The 22,924-nt window shown below is 30.5% G+C and overlaps 2 protein-coding genes and 1 long non-coding RNA gene across 4 annotated transcripts; 2 read left to right on the top strand and 1 right to left on the bottom strand.

Moving 5' to 3' along the window:
• Positions 1-251: 251 nt before the first annotated feature.
• Positions 252-1,092, top strand: LOC114170515 (uncharacterized). The gene is made up of 2 exons (XR_003601088.2): positions 252-493; positions 642-1,092. It is a non-coding gene; the product is annotated as an uncharacterized LOC114170515 (long non-coding RNA).
• Positions 1,093-8,605: 7,513 nt separating this feature from the next.
• LOC114170667 (NAD(P)-linked oxidoreductase superfamily protein) lies at positions 8,606-10,646 on the top strand. The gene is made up of 5 exons (XM_028056191.2): positions 8,606-8,769; positions 9,015-9,190; positions 9,560-9,803; positions 9,922-10,101; positions 10,204-10,646. Exons 1-5 carry the CDS (start codon positions 8,650-8,652, stop codon positions 10,429-10,431), a joined length of 948 nt encoding a protein of 315 aa, XP_027911992.1. The 5' UTR covers positions 8,606-8,649; the 3' UTR covers positions 10,432-10,646.
• A 501-nt stretch (positions 10,647-11,147) lies between these two features.
• LOC114168161 (choline/ethanolaminephosphotransferase 1-like) lies at positions 11,148-22,687 on the bottom strand. 2 transcript variants are annotated; one of them, XM_028052896.2, is made up of 19 exons: positions 22,534-22,687; positions 20,871-21,070; positions 20,440-20,449; positions 20,282-20,332; positions 19,980-20,057; positions 19,289-19,364; positions 19,175-19,197; positions 18,999-19,099; positions 18,109-18,203; positions 17,935-18,003; positions 17,577-17,646; positions 15,251-15,314; positions 15,136-15,176; positions 14,938-15,022; positions 14,036-14,098; positions 12,767-12,825; positions 12,615-12,667; positions 11,691-11,763; positions 11,148-11,466 (listed from the first exon to the last, which is right to left on the bottom strand). In XM_028052896.2, exons 2-19 carry the CDS (start codon positions 21,005-21,007, stop codon positions 11,445-11,447), a joined length of 1,170 nt encoding a protein of 389 aa, XP_027908697.1. In that variant the 5' UTR covers positions 21,008-21,070; positions 22,534-22,687; the 3' UTR covers positions 11,148-11,444. The 2 variants fall into 2 exon arrangements, with proteins under 2 accessions (XP_027908697.1, XP_027908698.2); XM_028052897.2 differs by lacking the exons at positions 20,871-21,070; positions 22,534-22,687 and having other exon boundaries at positions 20,440-20,739.
• Positions 22,688-22,924: the final 237 nt, after the last annotated feature.

Genomic DNA, 22,924 nt, shown 5'->3' on the forward strand with positions numbered 1-22,924 from the left:
CAAAAGGAAGAACCGGTCCTGTGTATTCAATATTCATTTTCTTTTTTCATGCCATATATATATATATATATATATATATATATATATATATATATATATATTATGTGATGATGAAACAAGGATTAATCAAGAATGGTATTCTAATCGACAACAGTGTGATTTTTCTCATTCATGGCACTCATTGACTCAGTTAACGCGGAAACATCCAAGCCTAATGCAGTCAGAGATCTATTTAATTGAAGAAATTTGTAAACTGCGCAGAAACTAGGTATCAAAGTCAAGCAAATAATGAAATAAAATGCTTGAATATGAAGCATACACCACAGATTTGGATTAATATAAAGTTGACATGCGTTGATGAGTGAGTTCACAACAACCACAGTAATGGCCTCTAAGACTAAGAGAAACACCCTTCTGCTTCTCTTTATCTGTTTGTTGTTCAGTTTTTCTTCTAAAGCAATTGCAACAAGAAAACTTGCTGCTAATTATGCAGGTAAGTGAACTATTTCTGTAATAGATTTACCTTCAAATTATAATAACCATGTCGGAAGTGTTACGATTTTGTGAAGTTGAATTAAGTTTAAAATCCACTTCTTATGTACCATTAATTTTAATATAATGAGATGTATGAAATTTTGTAGGTTCGAACGATGAAAGAGGTGTGAGTAGGAGAGGTCTTGGGAGTGCTCCATGTACGAGGGGAAGAGAAACTTTTGAAAAGAGACCATATGATAATCCACGTTGCCACAATTATCTGTGATTTATTTTGCAATATGTGTTGCAAATAAAAACAGATACATCACATGTAACTGTGATTTCTGCTACATGCTTTAATTTGTAGTTACTCATATTGTTTTACCGTAAAATTTGTATATAAGTATGTGTGGTCAGATTGGTGGAATGGCTTAAAATGAAGTTGTAATGTGAACAATCGGTTAAAGTTTTAACAGTGAATCTATTTATTTGGTAGTTTTAGAATTTAGTTTTTATTTACTTTGCTTACGGGAAGTGTGTATTTCATTGCTGTTGAGGTCAAATAATAAGATATAGAACCTCTCCTAAAAGACCGTAATTCTGTTTTCTTCTTTTTCTTTTTTCTTAGCAAATTCTTTTACTTAGTAACTTTAATCGGATTTATTTTTTGTGATTTAAAAATTTTGTAATTTAATTTATAAGTTGGTGGTTTAGATGTGTCGAATTACTTTATTTTGTTTTTTTTTAAATCTATTTTTTATATTGTATGATATTCAATTTATTATTTAGTAATAATATAATTAAATTATTCATTATTTCATTAAATATTGTTACAAAATTACAAGTTAAAAATTAATGTGTTAATACGTATAATTATAATTGGATAAACAAATAAATTAAATATTTAAAATATTTAAATATTATTAAATGATATTCTAATTATATAATTAGAAGTAATAAACTTTGAGTCTTATATGAAGTTGTTAATTATACATGTCATTATCAAGTTCCACGTCATGCTTGCCAAAAACTATACAAATGCGGTTTAATTTATATATAACAATCTTGAATTCTAACATTCAAAAAGATGTTATACTAATGACTCCTGAAGAGACTAAATTAAAAAAAAAAAATGGTATAGTGAACAATAAACAAGCATTGTATTACATATAAGAGAGTTGTGATTTCATATATCGAACGATAAAAAAAGTATTAAAGAAAGAAAAATATACTTTAAAAACTTAATTTTAACTACTTTCTTTTTTATGATGTTGATATCTTTTAAATAATTTTAAAATATAAAGTGACGAGAAGTCATTTTGAAAATATCAACTCATATTAAAATTTAGTTATTAAAAATATATTTTTATTAATAAAAAAAATTACGATAAATAGGATTTATCCTTGCATGCACGATGAGAATGCGATTTACACTGTGGTTGTGATTTTATGGCACCAAATGGACGCAAATTTCCCTACAGACAGAAGAAAAAAATGAGCAAGTTGATGCAGCAAGTCAAAAACTGCGTCTAAATTGAAAAATGAAAGCAAATGTTATTTGATTTGTGCAGAGTATAAAGAAAAGGAAAGAAAGCGAAGATATGCATATGCGTTGAGTAGCAGGAAGCAACGATCGAACCTTGATGGCTTCTAAGACCATTATCTGTGTACTTTTCTTTCTTTGTTTGATCTTCAATTTTTCTACCAAAACAATATCAGCACCAAATAAAGTTGCTCTTGATGCTGCTTCTCAACTCAATGCAGGTAAGTGGTGATGAACCTTTTCTTAACCTTTTCTTAATTTGCATACACACAGAGAGATATATGAAGAAATGAACTTGTAGGGTCAGATGAGAGTGGTGAGAGTAGAAAACAGCGTCCAGAATGTAAGGGCAAAAAGGGGCAACAAGGTCACTCCAAGGATCAACCAATTTGCCACAATTATCTCTGATCTATTTTATGGATGAACTGCACAAACAATACATTCTTTCTTGCTTTTATAAAAGATATTTTGATTATTAAATTTTAAAAATTTTCTTTTACAACATAAGATATTATTTTTTAAGTGATTTTAAAATATTAAAAATAAAAAAATAAAAAATCACTTAAAAAATATTACTTAAAATTGTAAGAGAAAGTTGTCAAAATTTAATAATAAGAAAATCATACAAAATCTATTGTTTCTTCTTTCTCATTTCTTTAACGTAATTTCTGTAATTTCAGATAAGCTCAGAGTTAAACCTTATATTGTAAGTTTTTGTCGATTTAATTGATGGTTTTTTTTTTTTAATGTAAGATTCATTACAAAATTGTGGTGTGAATTTAACCTCAGATGGGATTAAAATCACTTTTGATGGGTCGTTTATCATCATGATTCATGATTAGGTAGATATTACATAGAGTTTAATTATAACTCATAACATATTAATCACTTGATATCTTTCTCTAGTATATTAGAAAGATTGTAACTCGGAAATAAAATTTTGTTAAATATTTTTCTCTAGGATTTATTTATTGCATACACTTATACAAAAAAGAAATACGTGAAATTCTTAATGCTCGAAAGCAAAGATGATACCTGAAAACAAAAAAAAATTACAAAAGGAAAATATTTTATAATAAATTAAATAGTTTTATTTACATTTAAATTTTTAAATAAAAGTGTATATATATATATATATATATATAATTTTTTCTCAGTGTAGGCCCATTATGTGTTTTGGTCCAAGCTACGGGTCCATTATAAAATCAAGAATTCCGGCCGTTGAAAGTTGAAAGTAGGGTTTAGAGTGAGTGGTTGTGTTCAAAATCCACTCTTTGGTAGAATATTTCTGTCCTTTTTTATTTCCTTTTGTAAAAAATTTTTTAGAAAAAATATTATTATGTAATTTAGTCCACAAATGATAAATGTTACGGATTATGTCTTTTTCTCTTATGAGATTTGAAAAATTAAAGAGTTTAATTTCAAAAGTTAAAATTTCTCTACTCCATATAATAACTCTGATGATTAAAAAAAAAATTACTATTACATATAAATTTAATATTTCTAACTAAAGTTATTAGTTACCAATTAGTTATATCTAAGTATTATTTAAGGAAAAATGATAAACTAATAAAATGACATACTTAGTTCTTAAAACATTAAAAGCCATGCGATATAGTCCCTCATATATTAAAAAACAAACATTAAATTAGTCTCTCAATATTAATAAATATATCAAAGAATTAAATTGATGGATGTGATACTTTTGAAATTAAATTAATGGCTTATTAGAATTTAATAAGCTATTAATCTCTTATATACCACTCAATGATGTTTGTGTATAGCTTATTAATTAATGAATACAAATTGCAATTAGGGCGGAATATGACTTTTTCAAAGTGGGTTTAATATTATTTTCCTCTTCACTACACTTTAAATAAATTTTCAACCTTATGATATGAAGTTTTGTTACGTTATTAAATCTAGTACATCTTAAAATAAATTAACATATTTATTATACACTATTTTAATTAACAACACTGTGTGCTTGTCATTTATGGCATCCATTGACTTCACAAATTATTACAAACTTTTCAACCACCACATATATTCCTACATATTCACTATTTACATAATATACAATTCAGACTTTTTTTTATTTATTTTAACAGAAAAAAATCCAGACTATTATAAAGGTGGCATACATTCAAAATAATATATTTTATTAAATTAAAAATTTAAACAGATATGCTATATTTTTATTCAATTTACTTCTTTTCATCATCTGTTTTCTATTTATGTCACCAAAAAAACAAAATATGCACAAACATATGTAGAAGGTCATCTGAAATGAAATGAAATGAAATATACACACAATATTATGAATATAACATTTTCAGTAATGATTTTAAACAATTTTATCTCTCATAACTTTCTTTTCAATTTACTTTCTTTCACGTGTATTTCGATTACGACTCCTTTTCTTTTTTTCTCTTCGTATATTGAATAGAAAATCAAGTTATGAATAAAAGATGTTAAATGTTCATTATTCTAAAATTTCTACAGAAAAAAAAAATGAAAGTTCATATAGTTTATCAAAATTAATAATAATATTTCTTATTTATAAATTAAAATTAAAATTTGTCGGTAACGAAATCTGTCATATCATAGCTACCATAGAAACACGCATGCAATGCTAAACACGATTAGCTGGAAGCGTAAGTTATAATAAACTATTTTCACATTCTTAATTAATCATACATAATGTCTTCAATTATCTCAGTTTCATTCAAATTTAATTCAAACAACACTATTAAAGGTTGATTAATCCGAGTAGTAAAAATGTACTCTGATCTACTCTTATTTTTAGATTCAATCATGAACGTGCTATTTTTATTTAACTTTAAAAGATAATTTTAAAATATAAACAATATCCATAAGTTATTAAAAAGAATGATTAAATATGTTTTTTGTCCTCAACTTTCAATGAATTTTAGAATTAATTCATTTCGAAACTTTGAACCAATTTAGTCCTTCATCTTTCGAAATACGTGAATTTAGTCATTTTAATAAAATTTTATTCATTTATTTGATGTTTCGTACACATTTTAGAATTGTATTTGAATTGTTTATACTGTTTGACACATTTTTGCTTTAATGTTAAGTCAAATACTATTATGAAACACGTTTAAAATGCAAATAAACTTAACAAAGTTTGATTAAAATGACTAAATTCACGTATTTCGAGAGATGAAAGACTAAATTGGTCTAAAATTTTTAAATAAATTAATTCCAAAACTCACTAAAATTTAAGAGACAAAAAGATATTTAACCCTAAAAAGAAAGATAACACAAACAAAAACATAACATTTGTAGCTTACCATGAATATTTAGAGGATAAGAAAAAAGGTTGTTATATATAGTGTTGCTCAATCTTAATTAAATGATACTTAAAAAAAATGTTGTTCTTGATTCTCCAATGGAACTCTTTAATGAAATTGATGTGGAGTGGATTGTCTAAAAATCAATCTTTTTAAATCAAGATTTGTCCTCATTGGTATTATCATTAGTAGATTGATATCATAAAACTGAACAAATATGGATTATGGTGGATCAATATATCCGAACATGATTTACAGTATCAACCAAATAACAATAACAAATTTACTAATGGATTTATCTTGTCACACTATCCAATGCACGTGCCACGAATCATCCAAACAAAACACCGACACAAGTACATTTATTTCGTACACTATCAAATATAATTTCCTTCTATTATAATTATATACTTTATTCTGATTTTTGTGATGATTAATCAAACTCTTACTTAGATTTTAGATTTCCAATCCCCATATATGATGATGGTATTGTGTTTTTTGTTTGAATTAACCAAAAAATATATATTTAGGGTTGAATTTTTGCAGGGCACAGCTCAGAGTTGTGGGTCATATAGCCCTACACAAAGATTTTGCCACCAAAGGAAGGTGATGCCATTAATTAAGATAGATTTATGGAGAAAAATCAGGTCAACGCAGAGGTTGACTTGGATCATAAATGATTACTATAAGGGTTGACTATGGATATATTAAAAAAAAAGGGAAAGAAAAGTTGAGATGGAGTTGTAGTGACGAAGAACAAAATCTTTGGTCTCACATGACATGATTTTTAACAACTATTGTGACGGTGTTCTTAGTATTCTTAATCTTTGTTTTCCACGTACCACGGAACACATAGTTAACCTCAAAATATATCACTCAATCTACCTTTTATCTCTTCCCCTAATTTCTTTTGTTGTTAAAATGTTAAATTATGTCAGTGCTTTTACTCTATAATGTCCAAATGGTTAATATCAATTTCAGTGCGTTGTGACGTGATCATAAAATAAAGGGTTAAATATATTTTTGGTCCCTTAACTTTCAATAAATTTTGAAATTAGTCTATTTCAAAATTTTGGACCAATTTAGTCCTTCATCTTTTGAAAAATGTGAATTTAGTCATCTTAATCAAATTTTGTTAGGTTTATTTGATATTTCGTACGCATTTTAGAATTGTATTTGAGTTGTTTATATTGTTTGACACATTTTTGCATGTTAAGTCAAATACTATTATGAAACGTATTTGAAATGTTAAATAAACTTAACAAAATTTGATTAAAATGACTAAATTCACATATTTCGAAATAGACTGATTCCAAAATTCACTAAAAGTTAAGGGACCAAAAACATATTTAACCCTAAAATAAATCCATTGGTTAAGAAAAATAAAAAACCACATATTATATTATATTATATTATATTATATATATATATATATATATATATATATATATATATAATTCATAGATTTTAGTGAAAATAAAAAGTAACGATTTTTTATTTTAAAGGGATTAAAACAAATAAAAAATTACGAATACAAAAACTAAAACACTCATTTTAAAGGGTTTGAAAACAATTAAAACGAAAACCAAAATTAAAATCCATTCATTTTAGATTGCGAAAACATATTTAATTCAATAATTAATTTTAAAAATGCTATCACATATTGACCTATATAGGATTTTTTTTTTTTACATAAAGTGTTATATTAAAACTTAGCTGACTTGTATATAAAAACATATAATCCTAAGCAATGAATGTGTGCCTAATTGAAATTTCCAATTTGTAAGTTATCTTTATTAAAATATATAGTATAACATTCACAATATTATTCCCATTTCATTGCCGACCAAAAAATAAATAAATTCACAACATTCACAACATTCCAACATGATATATGATTTATTTAAGTTATCATGTTCATATCTTTTCTCTGTTGCCAAACATATAGCTAACTTCGGAGTCTTTAAATAATTGTATCAACTTAATCACTTCACACATTAAATAGTTATTACATACTTCAAAATACTAATAATTTCCACCTAGCTATAATTTTCTTGAAATACTTCTAAATTTTCCAGTGTTATCATTATAAATCACTTTAAGTAATTATTATTATTATAGATAATTAAGAAAAATCACAAGATTGTAAATGTGTTTAGCTGAATTTGAATTCTTTGCTGAGTTTTTTGTGTTGTTCCTCTACTGTTCTTTTATAATACACTGATTATCACTAATTTCGACATTTTAAAATATATTAAAAAAATATTTAAAATATCAACATAGTATATTTTTAATGTTCAGTTGAGAATAACATCCAAAAAATCAATAAAGAATTTGGATTCGTGTTTATAATGAAACAAACACATAAACAAACATTAATTGTGCCAACCCAAGCATTCTAGAGTTTTGACTTGATATATAATGTGGCCAAGGGTGTCTGAGAAAGTGTCTGAAGAGAACAAAGACCAATGTTAACTGAAACAAACAATTTCATTCAGGCATGTTCGAGATAGTGCTAAGCAACAGAAACATATATAAATCTCAACACAGTTTTATATTTTCTCAGCAAAGTCAACTCTGCAAGAGATTATGTATAAAACGAAGTTCGAAAGAGACAGATGAAGGAAAACAAGTCTCTGTCATGAAAAAAAGCAGTGAGTGAATTAAAAATATGGTATGGTTTGACAAATTTGCATGTCAAAAAATAGTTTATTTGTTGAACATATTGGTTGGCCACAAAACCCACCATTGAAGAAAGTTGAGTTTCATGCACCCACAGCCCCACAGGGTAGAACATCGCATTTAATGGTTTTAATTATTATCAAAGTTATGCATTGCAGAGAAGACTTTGTGTATTTTGAGGATAATCAAATGGTTGAAATGCCAACTCAGTAACCGACCCTCAGAGTTCAGAGTATGCACGTTATTATCTTTTGCATTATAAAAATATGAATATGGTGTTAGCTTCTTGTGAGAGATTAAGGTACTATAACTTGCTTTTGGAGGGTGGATTGGGACATTAATAAAATCCCAAGAGACAGGGAAGATCACTCATGCTTTGATTTGCATTCTCAATAATTCATTTTAACTCTGAGACATCTGTTATCTCTTCAACAAATAATATATATATATATATATATATATTATATTATATGTTCCTAAAACCCTTCAAACCTAAACTATAGACTAAGTAGTTATTATGGCTTGACCCTTAGAATCTATATATATGTATATAGCCAAAGTTGGAGACATTAGCATTGTAGCAAAAGTTAGAAAAACACAAACTCAGAAAAAGACACAGACACAGACACAATGAGGAACAATCATGTGCGTTTGAACTGCGGCATTACAATGCCTCTTATAGGATTAGGCACTTATTCCTTCCCAAATGATAGGAACACAACAGAACTTGCCGTTCACAATGCCCTTGAGGTACTAAAACATATGTGTGTGTATATATATATACACACACATATACGTACAAAATATATGTATATATATATATTTATTGTGCCTTGTGGAACCAACCCTTTTGGCCTTTGGCTTGGGATTTTCTCTTTTTTTCAGTTTTCTGTCTCATATTTCACTTGCTTGCTGTTAGACAAAGGGAGAAAAACTTGAAGGTTTTTGTGTTCTTGTTTTACCTTATTATTGATACAAAGCACATGTATATGCAGATGGGTTATAGGCATTTTGACACAGCGAAAATATATGGTTCTGAACCAGCATTGGGCAAAGCTTTGAATGAGGCAATCTGCGAGGGAGTAGTGGAGAGAGAAGACATTTTCTTAACTTCAAAACTGTGGGGGAGTGATCACCATGATCCTGTTTCTGCATTGAAGCAAACTCTAGAGTAAGAAAATAGAATCTTTGAAGATGTAAAATTGCATGCCTTTGGTTTTACAAGGGAGGTTTTCTGATACAGCAGTATCTCAAGCTTTACCTTTTCATGATTTTTTCTAAGGAATGTAACCTAAAACCCATGTGGTGTATCATCATCATCATCACCAAAATCAAAATCTGAGGGGATAACAAAAACAATGGAGTAGGGTTGTAGGCAAAGAATAAGTGAATGAATAGTGAATCTTGTGATGCCCCACAAGTGTGTGACAGAATCTTTTTAAATATGAGAGGCAATTACTTGATTTTGAAGCATGGGAGGAAATCTGTGTTGGAAATCTAATGTTGATTTTGTTGTTTTTGTTTAATTGATGCAAAACAGGAATGTGGGTATGGAGTACCTAGACATGTACCTAGTGCACTGGCCAGTGAAGTTGAAGCCATGGGTTAACTACCCTGTACCTAATGAAGATGACTTTGAAAAGTTGGATCTTGAAAACACATGGAGAGGGATGGAGAAATGCCTTGAAATGGGGTTGTGTAGGTGCATTGGGGTCAGCAATTTCTCTACCAACAAGATTCAATCCTTATTGGATCATGCTTCTACAACTCCAGCTGTAAATCAGGTGAGTTAGTAGGGTTAAATGTTGAGGAACATTTTTCTAGTATTTGTTTGTCATTCAGAAGACACAGTACAATAATTACAATAATTGAAGTTCCCTGATATATTGGAACATAACATAGGTGGAAATGCATCCAATGTGGAGGCAAGAGAGGCTTAGAAAGACCTGTGGGGACCACAAGATCCATGTGAGTGCTTATTCACCACTTGGTGGACCAGGGAATGCATGGGGATCAACGGCTGTGGTTAATCACCCAATAATCAGATCAATTGCCTTCAAACACAGAGCAACTCCTGCACAGGTGAAACTCATCTATCATATGTGAATTTTATAATTAGTAGAATGAAAAGTTGTATTGTATGTTGTTGACATGTATATATATATTTTGCTATGGTTTTTGAAGGTTGCATTGAACTGGGGACTATCAAAGGGTTCAAGTGTGATTGTGAAAAGCTTCAATGGAGAAAGAATGAAGGAAAATATGGGATCGTTTGATCTGAGATTGGACGATGAAGATATGTTGGAGATTGAGAAATTGGAGGAGATGAAGATTATGAGAGGGGAGTTTCACGTTAATGAAACCACAAGTCCCTACAAAACCATTGAAGAACTTTGGGACGGTGAAATTTGAAGCCAAAGACAAGGTTGTGATCATTTACTCCACAGGGGAAGAACAGAATTCAAGAAAAAATTGTTTCAGCTGAAACATTTAGTGTCTTCATTTCCTAATCCTAATTCTGATGATTTAGAATGATCATAACAAAAGGATAAAAGAAAGCACGTATTTTGTACAACTAAACTTGCTTTTGCAAGTAAATTAAATGTACTGTAACTATATTTCGCTTTCTTTTGCCGCAATTGTCAATTTTACAAATTTTAAAGTGTGATATTTTTTCGTTGTTAGAGTTTTCAACGTTAGGTTTGAGTACATTGATATTAGGTTGTGATGCTCGTTTAAAGCTTTTTTTTTTATATATATATTTATAGAATAACATTATCTAATGTTATGTTCTATAACATCACAGTATGTGAAACAATTTGACCACATAGCATATCCTTTCTTTTCCTTTTAAATGTCTAAGAAATTTATAAAATCTTTAATAAATGACATAATTTGTAACAAGTTTTTCTCTGCAACATCACAAAAATGGATCGAAATAATTTTCGGAAGACTAATATCTGTTACTTTTAGATATTACTTTTTATCAAGGACTAAAAACAGAAAAGGCGAAAAAATTGAGTAACTAAACAACTTAGGTATTCATCCCAAAGAGAAGCACCCAATATTATTATTATCGATCAATGTCGAAGTTGTAGACAATCAACAATATGTAGCTAATGAAAACATGTCTAACCCACATTCAGATTTTCTCATATTCAAAATTAAAATAAATATTTATAGTGATTGAATTGAAACAATCAACAAATAGATCTCCTAGTCTATCTGTGAATCAGCATAAAATTACAAGCTCCAAGTTACTTTGAATTTGTATAATAAAGCAAAATTAGTACTGACCAAAGCCTGGCCAGAATTTGGCTTGACTTGCAAGCAGAGAAAACTGCTCTTAATCGATTTGAAATTCACAATTTAAAATCCAAAATCACTAGTTAGTAAAGGCAAACTAAAGAAAATTCTGGGTAGATTCAAGCTTCCTTCCTAGTTATCCTGCAAGTGAACAAAAGGTAAGAGTTAGTCTCACAGGCCATTGTTCTTGAGAAATATTGGGGTATTGATAAAAGCAAGGATCGATCTATGGAGCTAGCATGCAAAACAACTTTTCTTTTATATGAACTAACAATAAATCAGACTTCATAAAATGGAAATGATTTAAAGGGAGCAACAAATGCCAAATTCTACATGCATACTAACATAATGGTTGGTAATTTTACCTGAAACAATATATTCCCAGGGCATTGGTAATTTCATGAATGACTGATGTGGCAAAATGCAAGTAAAGTGCCACTGTGTTCATAGAAACAGAAGAATGCTTGAGTAAAACAAATAGAGTCATAGGGATAAAGAATAAAGAAATTATATATTTACTCAACCTCAAGTGTTGGCCTAAACAAAATTTAACTCAAGTACAGCACAGCAATGTTGATGTATCAATTTTTCACGATCGTAATAGTTTGTTGATACTTTATAGTAATTCTTAGTAAGATGAGCTTCTTTATGTTACAAGCAAAACTATCCAAGCCATAATCATAAATAAACATTTGATACAAAAAGTATAATAGTCAAACATTGGTGAATGCTACATATTTGTGGTGTCAACTCTTTTTGATAATTTCAAAATGTAATTTTGCATTGGAATATCTGAGGATTTTGGAGATGGTGAAATTATTTTTTTAGAAATAATTTTTTTATCATTGATATTGTGGAAAATAAATAAAATATGATCAAAGACAACCAAAGTAGTTAGGTTATGATAAAGTCTACTTAGCCAATTTATGGTGGTTTTCTATGTTCAGGTTATTGCGCCTGTGTTTTCTTGAGGAGACAATGTTTATCCTTTTCTCTATTGTACTTGTTTCTTTCTCTTTTAAAGAATATTTTGCTTTAGAAAGTAATTATTGAACACTCACATGTTAATCTACACCTAGAAAGAGAAACAGAGAGAAATGAAAAGATAGATAATAACATGAAAAAGGAGAGAAATAACAAGTTTCTTGTGAGTTGTAGGCACTACTATTTAGATGTCAATATATGACTACTAATTCACTGTGCTAACGCCTAATATGAATGAGAAGTGTCAATATATAACTACCCATTCACTTTTCCAACCACTAAGAAAAATAAGAAGGCAGTTGTACCTGAAAATGCACAGTAACCAAGAAGAACTAGTCTCTCATCTAATAAAGGAACCCTTCAAAGATATATATATAAATGAGTTTTAGAATAGGAAGCAAACGAACATGAAAATCATCAACTAACGAAATTTAGAATGAAAAATTACACTCCATACCCGTCATTCAGCCTTGATGCAAGAACATTAGCAATGGCCAATGGGAGATACACGAGGGACTGAACAAAATAAATAATGCTTATATCAATTATCTTAGTGTAATAAAAACAATAACAATCAATCACTGAAATGGAATCATCTAAATGTTTTCTGCCATGTTTTTTGTCATTCCACCAATGATGGACAATGACCATTAATATTTATCTCTAAACAACAATATTAATGTTGTTATACAACTAAATACATGCTCGATAATCTAAAAATTTATTATATGAAAATTCAATCGAGAAATTTTCCTCCAAAAGAGCGTGACTTAAACTTTTATCGTTGAAAGGATTTTATTCGAATTTTATTCTTAATTGCTTCAAAGAAAATATCACTGACAAGTTTTTCCAGTTATCAACGCATTGGGTTTTCTACAGCCATTGAGCTTCAGCTTAATTGGTCAAGTTAATAGAATGACCGAGTAACAAATTTGAAACTTGAAATATAAAGATTTTCATTGAATGAAAGGGCATTGTTATGAATCGATATTTGATGTGCAGAAACTAAAATTACTCTAGTGCCACAAGAAAAATATCATTTCAGATATTAGAAAATGGTTTTGGAGGGAAAATGACTGCTTCCCTTCCTTTTAAGACCCTCAAGATGATCATCAACAAATCCCACTAATTTGAACATTATACACATTTTACATACTACTATTGAAGAAAGAGTGTAAGCGAAAAAAAAAAAACCCTCCGAACATCCATCCCTAGCCATCATGCAGACTAAACATTCTATCATTAAAACAAACACCAAACTGACACGCATATTTTGCCCCTAGGATACCTCCATGTTCATTTATTACAACTCCTGTTTTCATGTCAAGATTGAAATACCAAGGTTTTTCTTCAAACAGAAAAAATATATATTGAAAGCTGAAAAAGAGTACAGAGGGGTTGCCGAAATGGTGTTTTGCGTCCATAAGGGAGGCTGCATATATAGGCTAATGGTAATCATTCTGATACAGCTTCCCAATGATCCAGACACTATTGGAACAATAATGCTCTTAACCTAAAGGATATCAAGAATCTTAAGAGATTGAGACTCGTACAATCTGAGTTTTATAGCTATCGTAAAACATATATGAAAGAGAAGTTTACTGAAAGAGTGGGCAACTTTTGAACCGTATCATCATCGTGTTTTGACAGTTTTATAATGAGGACAACAATCAAATAAAGCATCTTAATAAAGTAATTCAGTATGTAACATTTACTCAAAACATACCATGCACATGCCAGTTTTTAGACCCTTAGGTTCGTCACATAAATGAGCCAAAATCATCCTCCCCTGCAAAATTAAGCTTCCTTCATAAAAATCATAATACATGGAGTTGTATATAAAAGGAAGCTAGCAGCAATATATATAAAAGGTTCTAAAACAGATTGCAAGAAGATGAACTAGTGCTTACTAAGAATATATTTTTTTCAAATTCATGATCTGTGTTGCAAATTGGGATTGGGGTAAAATTATTCTAATATCTCTCAGTAATTAGTAAACATATAGCTAGAATCTACACATTCATTTCAGGACATTTTATTTCCTTTTTTTAAGAGAATGTGATTGTTATTAGAAACATATCCCCACATACACATTCGTTTCAGCATATTTTATTTCCCTTTTTAAGAGAATGTGATTGTTATAGAAGCTAAAAATGTCATTATTATGATTCTAACTAATAAAATATTTCTTTCATCCTTCCGTTATTCATGTTGGTATCATAGCTGCTGACCATAGTGGATGTGGCATTCCATAGTTCCTGAGATAAGACAAAATTGTATGTTTTATACCTCTGCTAAAGAAATTTAGGATGACCTAAATAACACCTGTTCTTTGAGAAAGGATTTTGTTGCTGGTTATGACATTATAAGTAGGGTGCTTAATAACAAACCGAGTTCTCTCTGTATTGTAATATATATCAGAATGTACTATAATGATCTTCTAAATGTGGTGGGTCCCTACTGGTTCGATGGTCAAAATTATTTGCAGTGGAGTCAGTATAATTGGAAGAGTATATTATAATGATCTTCCAGACAGGGCATAGAAAAGCCTGAATGCCGCTATAAAAATTGAAAAGAACAAAACAAGAAAAGCCAACAACTTTTCAAATGTAAACACAATTGTCATACCACAAGGTATCCAAAAGTAAGTCCTGTCCCAATAACAACTAAATGTGGATATCTCCCCATGATGTCAGATGGTGACAAATAATCCCTGAAACAAAAATTACCCCATGTGCTTATAAGAAGTAAAGAATAATAGAATAATGTGCATTTCGTTCAAACAAACTGGGTAAAAATTTTATGCATCTAGAGTCGAGTTCTTACCACATAAGAACTCCTCCGACAAGTACAACAAATGGGTAAAGCTGCTCAAGAACAAACACATTAATAAAGCATCCAGATTTTAGAAGAATATCATCATATGGAAAAAATATATTACCATTGCCAGTGCAAGTGGCATGCTTCCATTCCTTGCCTTCACAATCTTATAAACATTAGTAACACTGCAAGTAACAAAAACATAATGTTGACCACCAAATAAGCTAAGTAAAACAGCCTAGAGAAATACAAAGATCACTCTGTACTTAAATTGGTGTAAAATTTTAACCTAATATCATATACGCAGATATTTGTAGGCTAACTATTATCAGATTCTGGATGATTTGAGGTATTGAATTCTGCATACTATAAAATAACACCACATGAACATAACAAGAAAGAAGAATGTCATAATACTAAACATGTCTCGAGATTATAGGGTTTAAGGAAGTAAAAAACGAATGGACTCTAATAGATTAATATGGGGAAATATATTGTGGTACAAAGCACTTCGCCCTATTTCCGTAAATGATATTTAAGTTGCTTTAAAGCCTCGTCTCTGCTCAGAAGATCTTGTGCAACCACTTCCATTAATTTTTCTCCCAGGCTAAAAATTTAGCCCAATAGGTGTTGATCTTCCAAAAACCACTTCAATAGTGTGTAGTATGCAGCTACTAGGAAACTAGTATTATGCCAATATTCAGCCCAAGGCATAAACTCTGTCCAACGGCTGTTCAAAACAAAAGCACCTGAGATAAAGTAACGAGTATTCTATACATTACTTCGGTTTGCCCATATCGCTCTGAGTGGCATGTTGTACTCACATTCAAAGTAGTTCCCTGTAATCTAAATTTTTTTTCCAAAATAGACTCAAAAAGAAGAACCTCTAAAGCTTAAATGGTAATTGTCACCCCATGGAGTCTAATGACTCCCTTAAGAAAAATCCCAGCTATAGACCTTATAAATAGGGATGCTTAAGAAAAATGAACTCTCCATATTTACTCAATTTGTCCACTACTACCAAGACTGCATAAAAAGTCTTAGATTCACGAGTACCCACTACAAAATCAACATCGATCTTATATGGTTGTAGGAAAGTGTTGGAAATCTCACATTGATTAAAGATATTGTCAAATTATAGTCTATATAAATGGAAATAAATCTCACCTTACAAACCAACTTTGTGAGGTTGAATTAGTCTTAAAGTTCATTTTCTAAAATAGTATTAGAGTCTATCCTATTAAGGTCCATTGATCCTATCATGCCATTTGCTATCAAGCCATTATCGGACCACATAGTCTCATGCTCAAGATGTTTAGGAAATTCCACCTTGATTAGAGATATGACCAAATTAGAGATACAAGAGGATGCAAAGTCAACTTTACATGGTTGAGTTATGCTTAAAGTTTACCTTCTAAAAGAAAGAGTAATGGCTACAATAACCATGTTGTCTATGGGAATGAAGCCTAGTAATTACTTCCTTAGCATACATGATAGGCCACTACATACTCCGTCATGTAGTAAAACAGATTACTTCACTACCTCTTTATTCTTCATGGATCAAGAACTGAAAAAAAATGAAGCAAACAAGTTTACCCCAAAAGGAGCACTCTGCTTCTCTACACTAGAATCTTGAATTAACAGTCAATTTCCTACCCTCTTCCTGGTGAAGTCAAGGCACTATACAAGGGAAATACATTTCTTTAACAATAACAGAAACATAAAAGAACTCTAACAAGAACAGATATAACAAACTATATATGTCCTTTACTTAATCCTTTTATTCTTCCTATAATGAACCTTTTGTACCCAGATTCAGCGGAAACATGGATGTTAGTGGAAGAATAATAGTAACCTTTAGTATGTTCATCATGAACTACTGAGACAGTTGTTTGCTGGAACCATCGATCCATCAATGTGAGGATAAGGATGAAACACAAGTGTTTTAGCCCAGAGGCAACTGTGGGGATTACAATTCAGGGGACAAAGGCCAAAATCAAAACCATAATAAACCTGGACCCTTCTGAGCAAAGGTACAATGCAACATGGAGTGTTTGGATAAAATAAGGATGAATTCGAGCAAAATACACAAAAGGGAAATGAGCGGAGACAGTAACTAGAAACTTGGACAAAAGCTTATTCATGTATCAATTCAGGGCATGTTTTGGATGGATTTCAGCCACTTTTTAAAATTTGTTTGGTTTAGCAAGAGTTGTGTAAAGAATATATTTATTTTCTAGGTTTTAGTTTCAAATAAATTAGTTTCACTCCATCATCAATGCTGAAAATAACTAGTAACTAAACAACAACCAAATGGTATATAGTTCAACATAAATGAAAATGTGAGATATAAGAGTTGGAAACATTGAACAAATTTTGGGCCAAGGAGAAGGGGGTATTACACATGCTAAACAATTTTGAACATTAATAATTTTAGCTATACATACTTGCATGTAACTGTCGGTGTAACACCAAAAACTATCATTAAACACAATACAGCTTTGAATGTTGGGATTCCTGAAATGCAGAAAAGAAAAACAAAGGCCAAGTAACTTATCCAAAACAGTGAACTATACAAAGACATCTTGCCATCTGGTAAAAATGAACATGCAGAATTAAAAGTTTGATTGAAAATGAGGCCACATTGCAGTAAATCTAAAATTGTTTGAAGTAAAAGACAATCAAATGTACAAAAAGTTTTGTCCAAATACCAAAAATTACATTTTAGATATTGTGTATGAAACTTGGAAAAAGGTATAACTACCACAAATAGTAATACAGACCATATAATGAAGGATTTCTTACCCTCAAGATAAGGAAGCCAACTTAAAAATGGCAAAGACTTTCCAAATGGTTGAGCCCACCACTCAGCACCTATATAATAAAATAATAGTAATAAATAATAATAAAAACAACAACGTACACAGGATTCTTATCAAAGTTAGTAGTGGTGAATATAAACATAACAAAAGTCCATACCCATGATAGCAGTGAAAAAATGACTGATGTATATTATCATCAGACCCTCTGTGGGCCCATTTATAACAGGCAGTATAAGTGTATTGGTGAAATAGCTGCATCCAAAACAACATTTAGAAGAAATCAATATTCCTAGTCTATCTAATAGCATATGTGAAATACGGTATTAAAATATAGAGTTAAATATATTTTTAGTTCCTAAATTTTCATCTGAAATTGAATTTTGTCCCTGTCCAAAACTTTCTACCACTTTCAACCTCATACTTTACTAATGACTGGATAAAGTCTTCATCAACCAACGATGTTAAACATTTGGAGATGTGGCAAACAGCATTGCACAATGGATTAAAATTGTAGTTCCACGTGGCTGTTTTGACATAGTGCCCCCTCATAGCTTAGTGATGGTGGACCTAGAGAAAGGCGGTGGATAAGTGGTGAGGCATACAGTGGCAGGCCTGGAGTTGATGAGCTTGGTGAGTGTGGACCCAGAGTTGGTGATTATGGGGGCACCCGAGATGCCAATGTCAGAAGCATGTCAACACTATAACAGCCACATGAACATACAACTTTAATCCACTGTGCAACGTCATTTACCACATATAAATGTTTAAGCCACAGAGACTTCATCCGTTCATTAATTAAGTATGAGAATGAAAGTGATACAAAGTTTTGGACAAAGACAAAATTCAATTTTGTATGATAGTTGAACGACTAAAAACATCATTAAAACTAAAATATATAATCACACCAAAATTCAAAATTTGTGATTTTACACAAGGGAAGAAGCCAGCTTAAGAATAAGAAATGTTTTATTACAATACAAGAATACAAACAGTACATTGCGAAATATAACAACATAATCCATATATTAGTTGAACAAGATAACTTACTGCTCCCAAGTTGCCCCATAAAATGTAATTGCAGATATTAACCACCACCAGAAAGTACCTCTTCCACACATGGCTGTGCTCCCAAAAGCCAATGATTCAAACTGAAAACAAGTTATCATATATGACAGCCTGTAATCTCTTCCAATCACTTATAGCCAAAGTTAAAAGAGACATACCGTACAAGCAAGTGCATCACATCCTGCAAACAAAGTTGAGAATTTCCTCATTAACAACAAAAGGGTAAGCAAAGTGAAAAACAATCAAGTAAAAAACACAAGCAAGAAAATCACCATGATCAAAGAGCTCCCCCAATGGGCTTGAGGAATTTGTTCGTCTAGCTTGCTTCCCATCAACAGCATCAAATGTCTAGAGCACCCAAACGCACACAAACATATAAGAAAACAATAAAATAACTATCAAATAATGGAAACTTAGTCATGTAGTAAAGATCGTCCACAGATAAACCATATGAATATAGCTTAGCTGTCGTGACATAAACTGATCGTGGAACAACTAAACATAGTAAGATATAAATAATCAGAAAGGCAATGTGGAAAACATTAAAAACAAAGAGTTCCAATGTTGATTGCTTTTTTTGGAAATTTAGCTGCAATATGAAACAGAAAGTCAGATGTAAACATCCAAGGGCAAAATTTTTAAATAATATAACAATCATAATATAAAAGGCTTCAATTCAACCATTAGAGCACTAGGTTCATACATCTAAAAGATTCAGTAACTCATCATTTAGACTCGTGCAATAACACCATTATAATCAAGATTCAAGAAACTAGTAGAGGCCAAATATTATGCGCGTCAAATAGATCACAGTTCAAGGCAACTGATTACCACATTAGTAAAATTTATCTCGCTTGGTTGCCATCAAGGCAGAAAAACAGGGCTACCCAAAATAAAGATTGAAACCAAAGTCAAAGAGACTAAGAACTTGGCAAGTACTGCACCACAAGTATTTTATCCTACCTGGTATAAAAACAGAAGTAGTCCATGGGCAAAATGAACCCATCTTGGAGGAGCTGAGTCCAAATGTGGAGAGTATATCTGAAAAATAAATAAATAAATAAATATATGTACAATGTATCTAGGAATTCACTGTTTCAATACAGCCGCTATATAAAAATTGCCTACCTTGACCATGTAAAGAACAGTTCCACAAAAGAAAGTATCAATAATGCATAAAAGTAACCAACAATCTTAAATATGCTTAATATACTATGACTTTAATTTTGGAAGTATGAAGAATAATGGACTCAAGTTCCACTTACATAACCAAGCAATGCAGACACTAATAAGAACATAAATCCCATAAGAGTTATCTGCAATCAAGAAATTTATAGATTTATTAGCGCCAATTTAAATGCTTAACAGAACAACAGTAAAAACAACAGTTGACGCTACAATAAGAAAGGAGGTAAAGGTGTACCATGTTTGGGCTGCGAAGATTTGAAGAATGCCAATATATCATGATAAATAAAACAAAAAGGTATGAGTCAGTGTATTCAAAAGTCAAAAGCTAAAATTACAAAAATAAAAAAATAGCTACATTTTTGCCAAAGAGTAAATGATATTCTTACAAATAACAGTGCGTATGTACTATAGCTAGAAATTTCAAACATATATTTCAATCAGGAGGTGAACTGACTATGATATTATCCAGCTACAGTAACCCTAAGAAACTATTATTATAATAAATATTTATAAGAAAAGTTCCATGACTTTAATAACTCGATCTTCTCAAATGAAGTTCATAATCTGATTTATCCTTCTTGAATTAAAGAGATGTTTCTATATAAACAGATAAACAAGTCAACATAAAGCAATAACTTAGTTTCATCAAATGATAAGAGTACTCACGGCATCCATAGGGGGAAAAAATTAACAAAGCGAGTCCAAAAGGGTTGCAGTACATATTTGGCCACATAGGAATGATCTACTCCACTATATTTATATTTGTGCAGAGCTGCAACACCGTGAGACCCAATATAACCCATTTTCTCTCCGATATCCAAGTCCAAAATAAGCTTCAAGGATATACTAAGCCTTAGCACAACCTGCTAAACTTTGAAAAATAACAATTAGACCAAATAAATATAGGAATCTGCAAGATGCCCATTTGAAAATTGACAAAAGATTGAATTTGAAGATAAAAAAGTCAACTTGAACAAATTTGAAAGGAAATCCAAAATGAAAAATGATTAACTGACAAGAAAAGGCCAGAATTATAAAACTATTTTACACTGAAATAATAGATGTCTAAATGAAAAAAAGAATTGATCTAAGTAGGCCGAAAAAACAATCCCGTTAAATAAAATTATGAAAATGGGAAAAAATACATACAAAATTCCATCGAAGAAGAAAAATAAAAGCTACAAATTAAACAGTACTTAGCAGCCATATTTGAAACAAAGCACTTAAACTATAACAAGTAATCATGTGAGAAAACCATGTTTCGTATTATTTATTCAGGCAAGCACATAAGGCATTCCTTAAGGACACTTAGCAGTAACCAGCTTACAATTATGTAAAGTGAACATTATAACAGTTGTTTTGACCATGAAGGTAATGCTTCATTAGGTAATGTATTTTGAAAAATGAACACAAATATGGTTAAATATTTTTCTGTTAAATGTTTGTCTTCATTTCCTAGTCCATTCATTATCTGATACACAGCATGTACATTTTAACACTTCTTACTCTCTCTGGTTACATTGTGTTTGGATGAGAGATTTCAAAAATTCCAAGAAATTGAAATACATAACATTTGAAACACTTGTAATTAAATTCTCTTTATTTTCTAAATATTTTGTTCGGATAGAGTAATTAGAATAGCTTATATTTCAATTTTATTAGTTTGATAAAGTAATTGAATTTATCTTTTAAGATAGAATTTCAAATCAACCGCGTTGTACATCAAAGCAATCAATATCTAAAAATCATAAAGACAACTTGTAAAATATAAATTACTGAATTGAAGGTTTCTGGCAGGCTTTATTAACACAGTACGCAAACAAATCAGAGCAAGCGTCCTTGTCTTTAAAAAAAGGAATGGACACAAAAATATGGAGCTGAAAGCTGAAAGAATACATTGCAAAGACAAATTAACACAAAAATCAGCTCACTAGTAGGAATAAACATAATTGGACTCTTTCAGCTCAAAATTCTCTTTTCTTTCAAAACCATAAATTTATTAACTTCAAAGAAAAAAAATATCCACCGAAAGAAATACACCCAATAACAAATTTGCATGATGTAAACAAACCACCCAACTTTCTCAAAAACAAAAAATCAAAGTAAAATGTTCATAGTTACAGCTCAAACTCGTAAGTAAACTCGTTAACCCGTACGAGTTTACGTTTTTACTCATAACTTTCGAGTTAACTCGTAGGCAAACTCGCCTGTAGTGTAAACTCGGTAGAGTCGGGAGTGAACTCGCTTAAACTCGCGAGTTTGGTACCGAGTTGGCGAGTTCGAAGGAGAAATTTTTTATGTTTGGGGTGAGAAACTGAAGAAAACTCACCTAATGTAGGATTTCACCGTGCGATCACCGTCTACTTGCTCCGTCGTTCGGTCGTCGCTCGCCACGCCGCCGCTCCTCGCTGCTCGATTGTGTCTCAGTTGTTGTGCTCAGCTTTTAGGAGAAAAAAAAGTGTCCCACTGTGTAGGAAGAAGAGAATTTTACAGCCTGGAAGGTAAAAGAATATATATATTATATTATTTATAAATTATTCTTTTAATTGAATTTTACGATTAGGAATCAGTGGTTTTAATTTCAGAATTTAAGTAGGAATTAAGAATTATTTTTAATTATTTAATATGGGTTTTAATTTTGTAGTTGAAAATTGAAATTAGGGATCAATTTAAAGTATGTTTAGAAATAGATCAAATAACTAAGAGTAATTCAACTATAT

This window comes from Vigna unguiculata, chromosome 11, assembly GCF_037176805.1.
Source record: "Vigna unguiculata cultivar grain cowpea cultivar isolate G323 ecotype 2 chromosome 11, ASM3717680v1, whole genome shotgun sequence".
Classification (NCBI taxonomy): domain Eukaryota; kingdom Viridiplantae; phylum Streptophyta; class Magnoliopsida; order Fabales; family Fabaceae; genus Vigna; species Vigna unguiculata.

Excerpts from the sequence above, each read along its gene's own strand:
- LOC114170667 (XM_028056191.2), top strand. The coding sequence starts at position 8,650 with ATGAGGAACAATCATGTGCGTTTGAACTGCGGCATTACAATGCCTCTT. Across the intron at positions 9,191-9,559 it reads GCATTGAAGCAAACTCTAGA|GAATGTGGGTATGGAGTACC; the intron begins GTAAGAAAATAG and ends GATGCAAAACAG. Across the intron at positions 9,804-9,921 it reads CAACTCCAGCTGTAAATCAG|GTGGAAATGCATCCAATGTG; the intron begins GTGAGTTAGTAG and ends AACATAACATAG.
- LOC114168161 (XM_028052896.2), bottom strand. The coding sequence starts at position 21,007 with ATGGGTTATATTGGGTCTCACGGTGTTGCAGCTCTGCACAAATATAAA. Across the intron at positions 19,198-19,288 it reads GGGGGAGCTCTTTGATCATG|GATGTGATGCACTTGCTTGT; the intron begins GTGATTTTCTTG and ends CTTTGTTTGCAG. Across the intron at positions 19,100-19,174 it reads GTGATGCACTTGCTTGTACG|TTTGAATCATTGGCTTTTGG; the intron begins GTATGTCTCTTT and ends ACTTGTTTTCAG.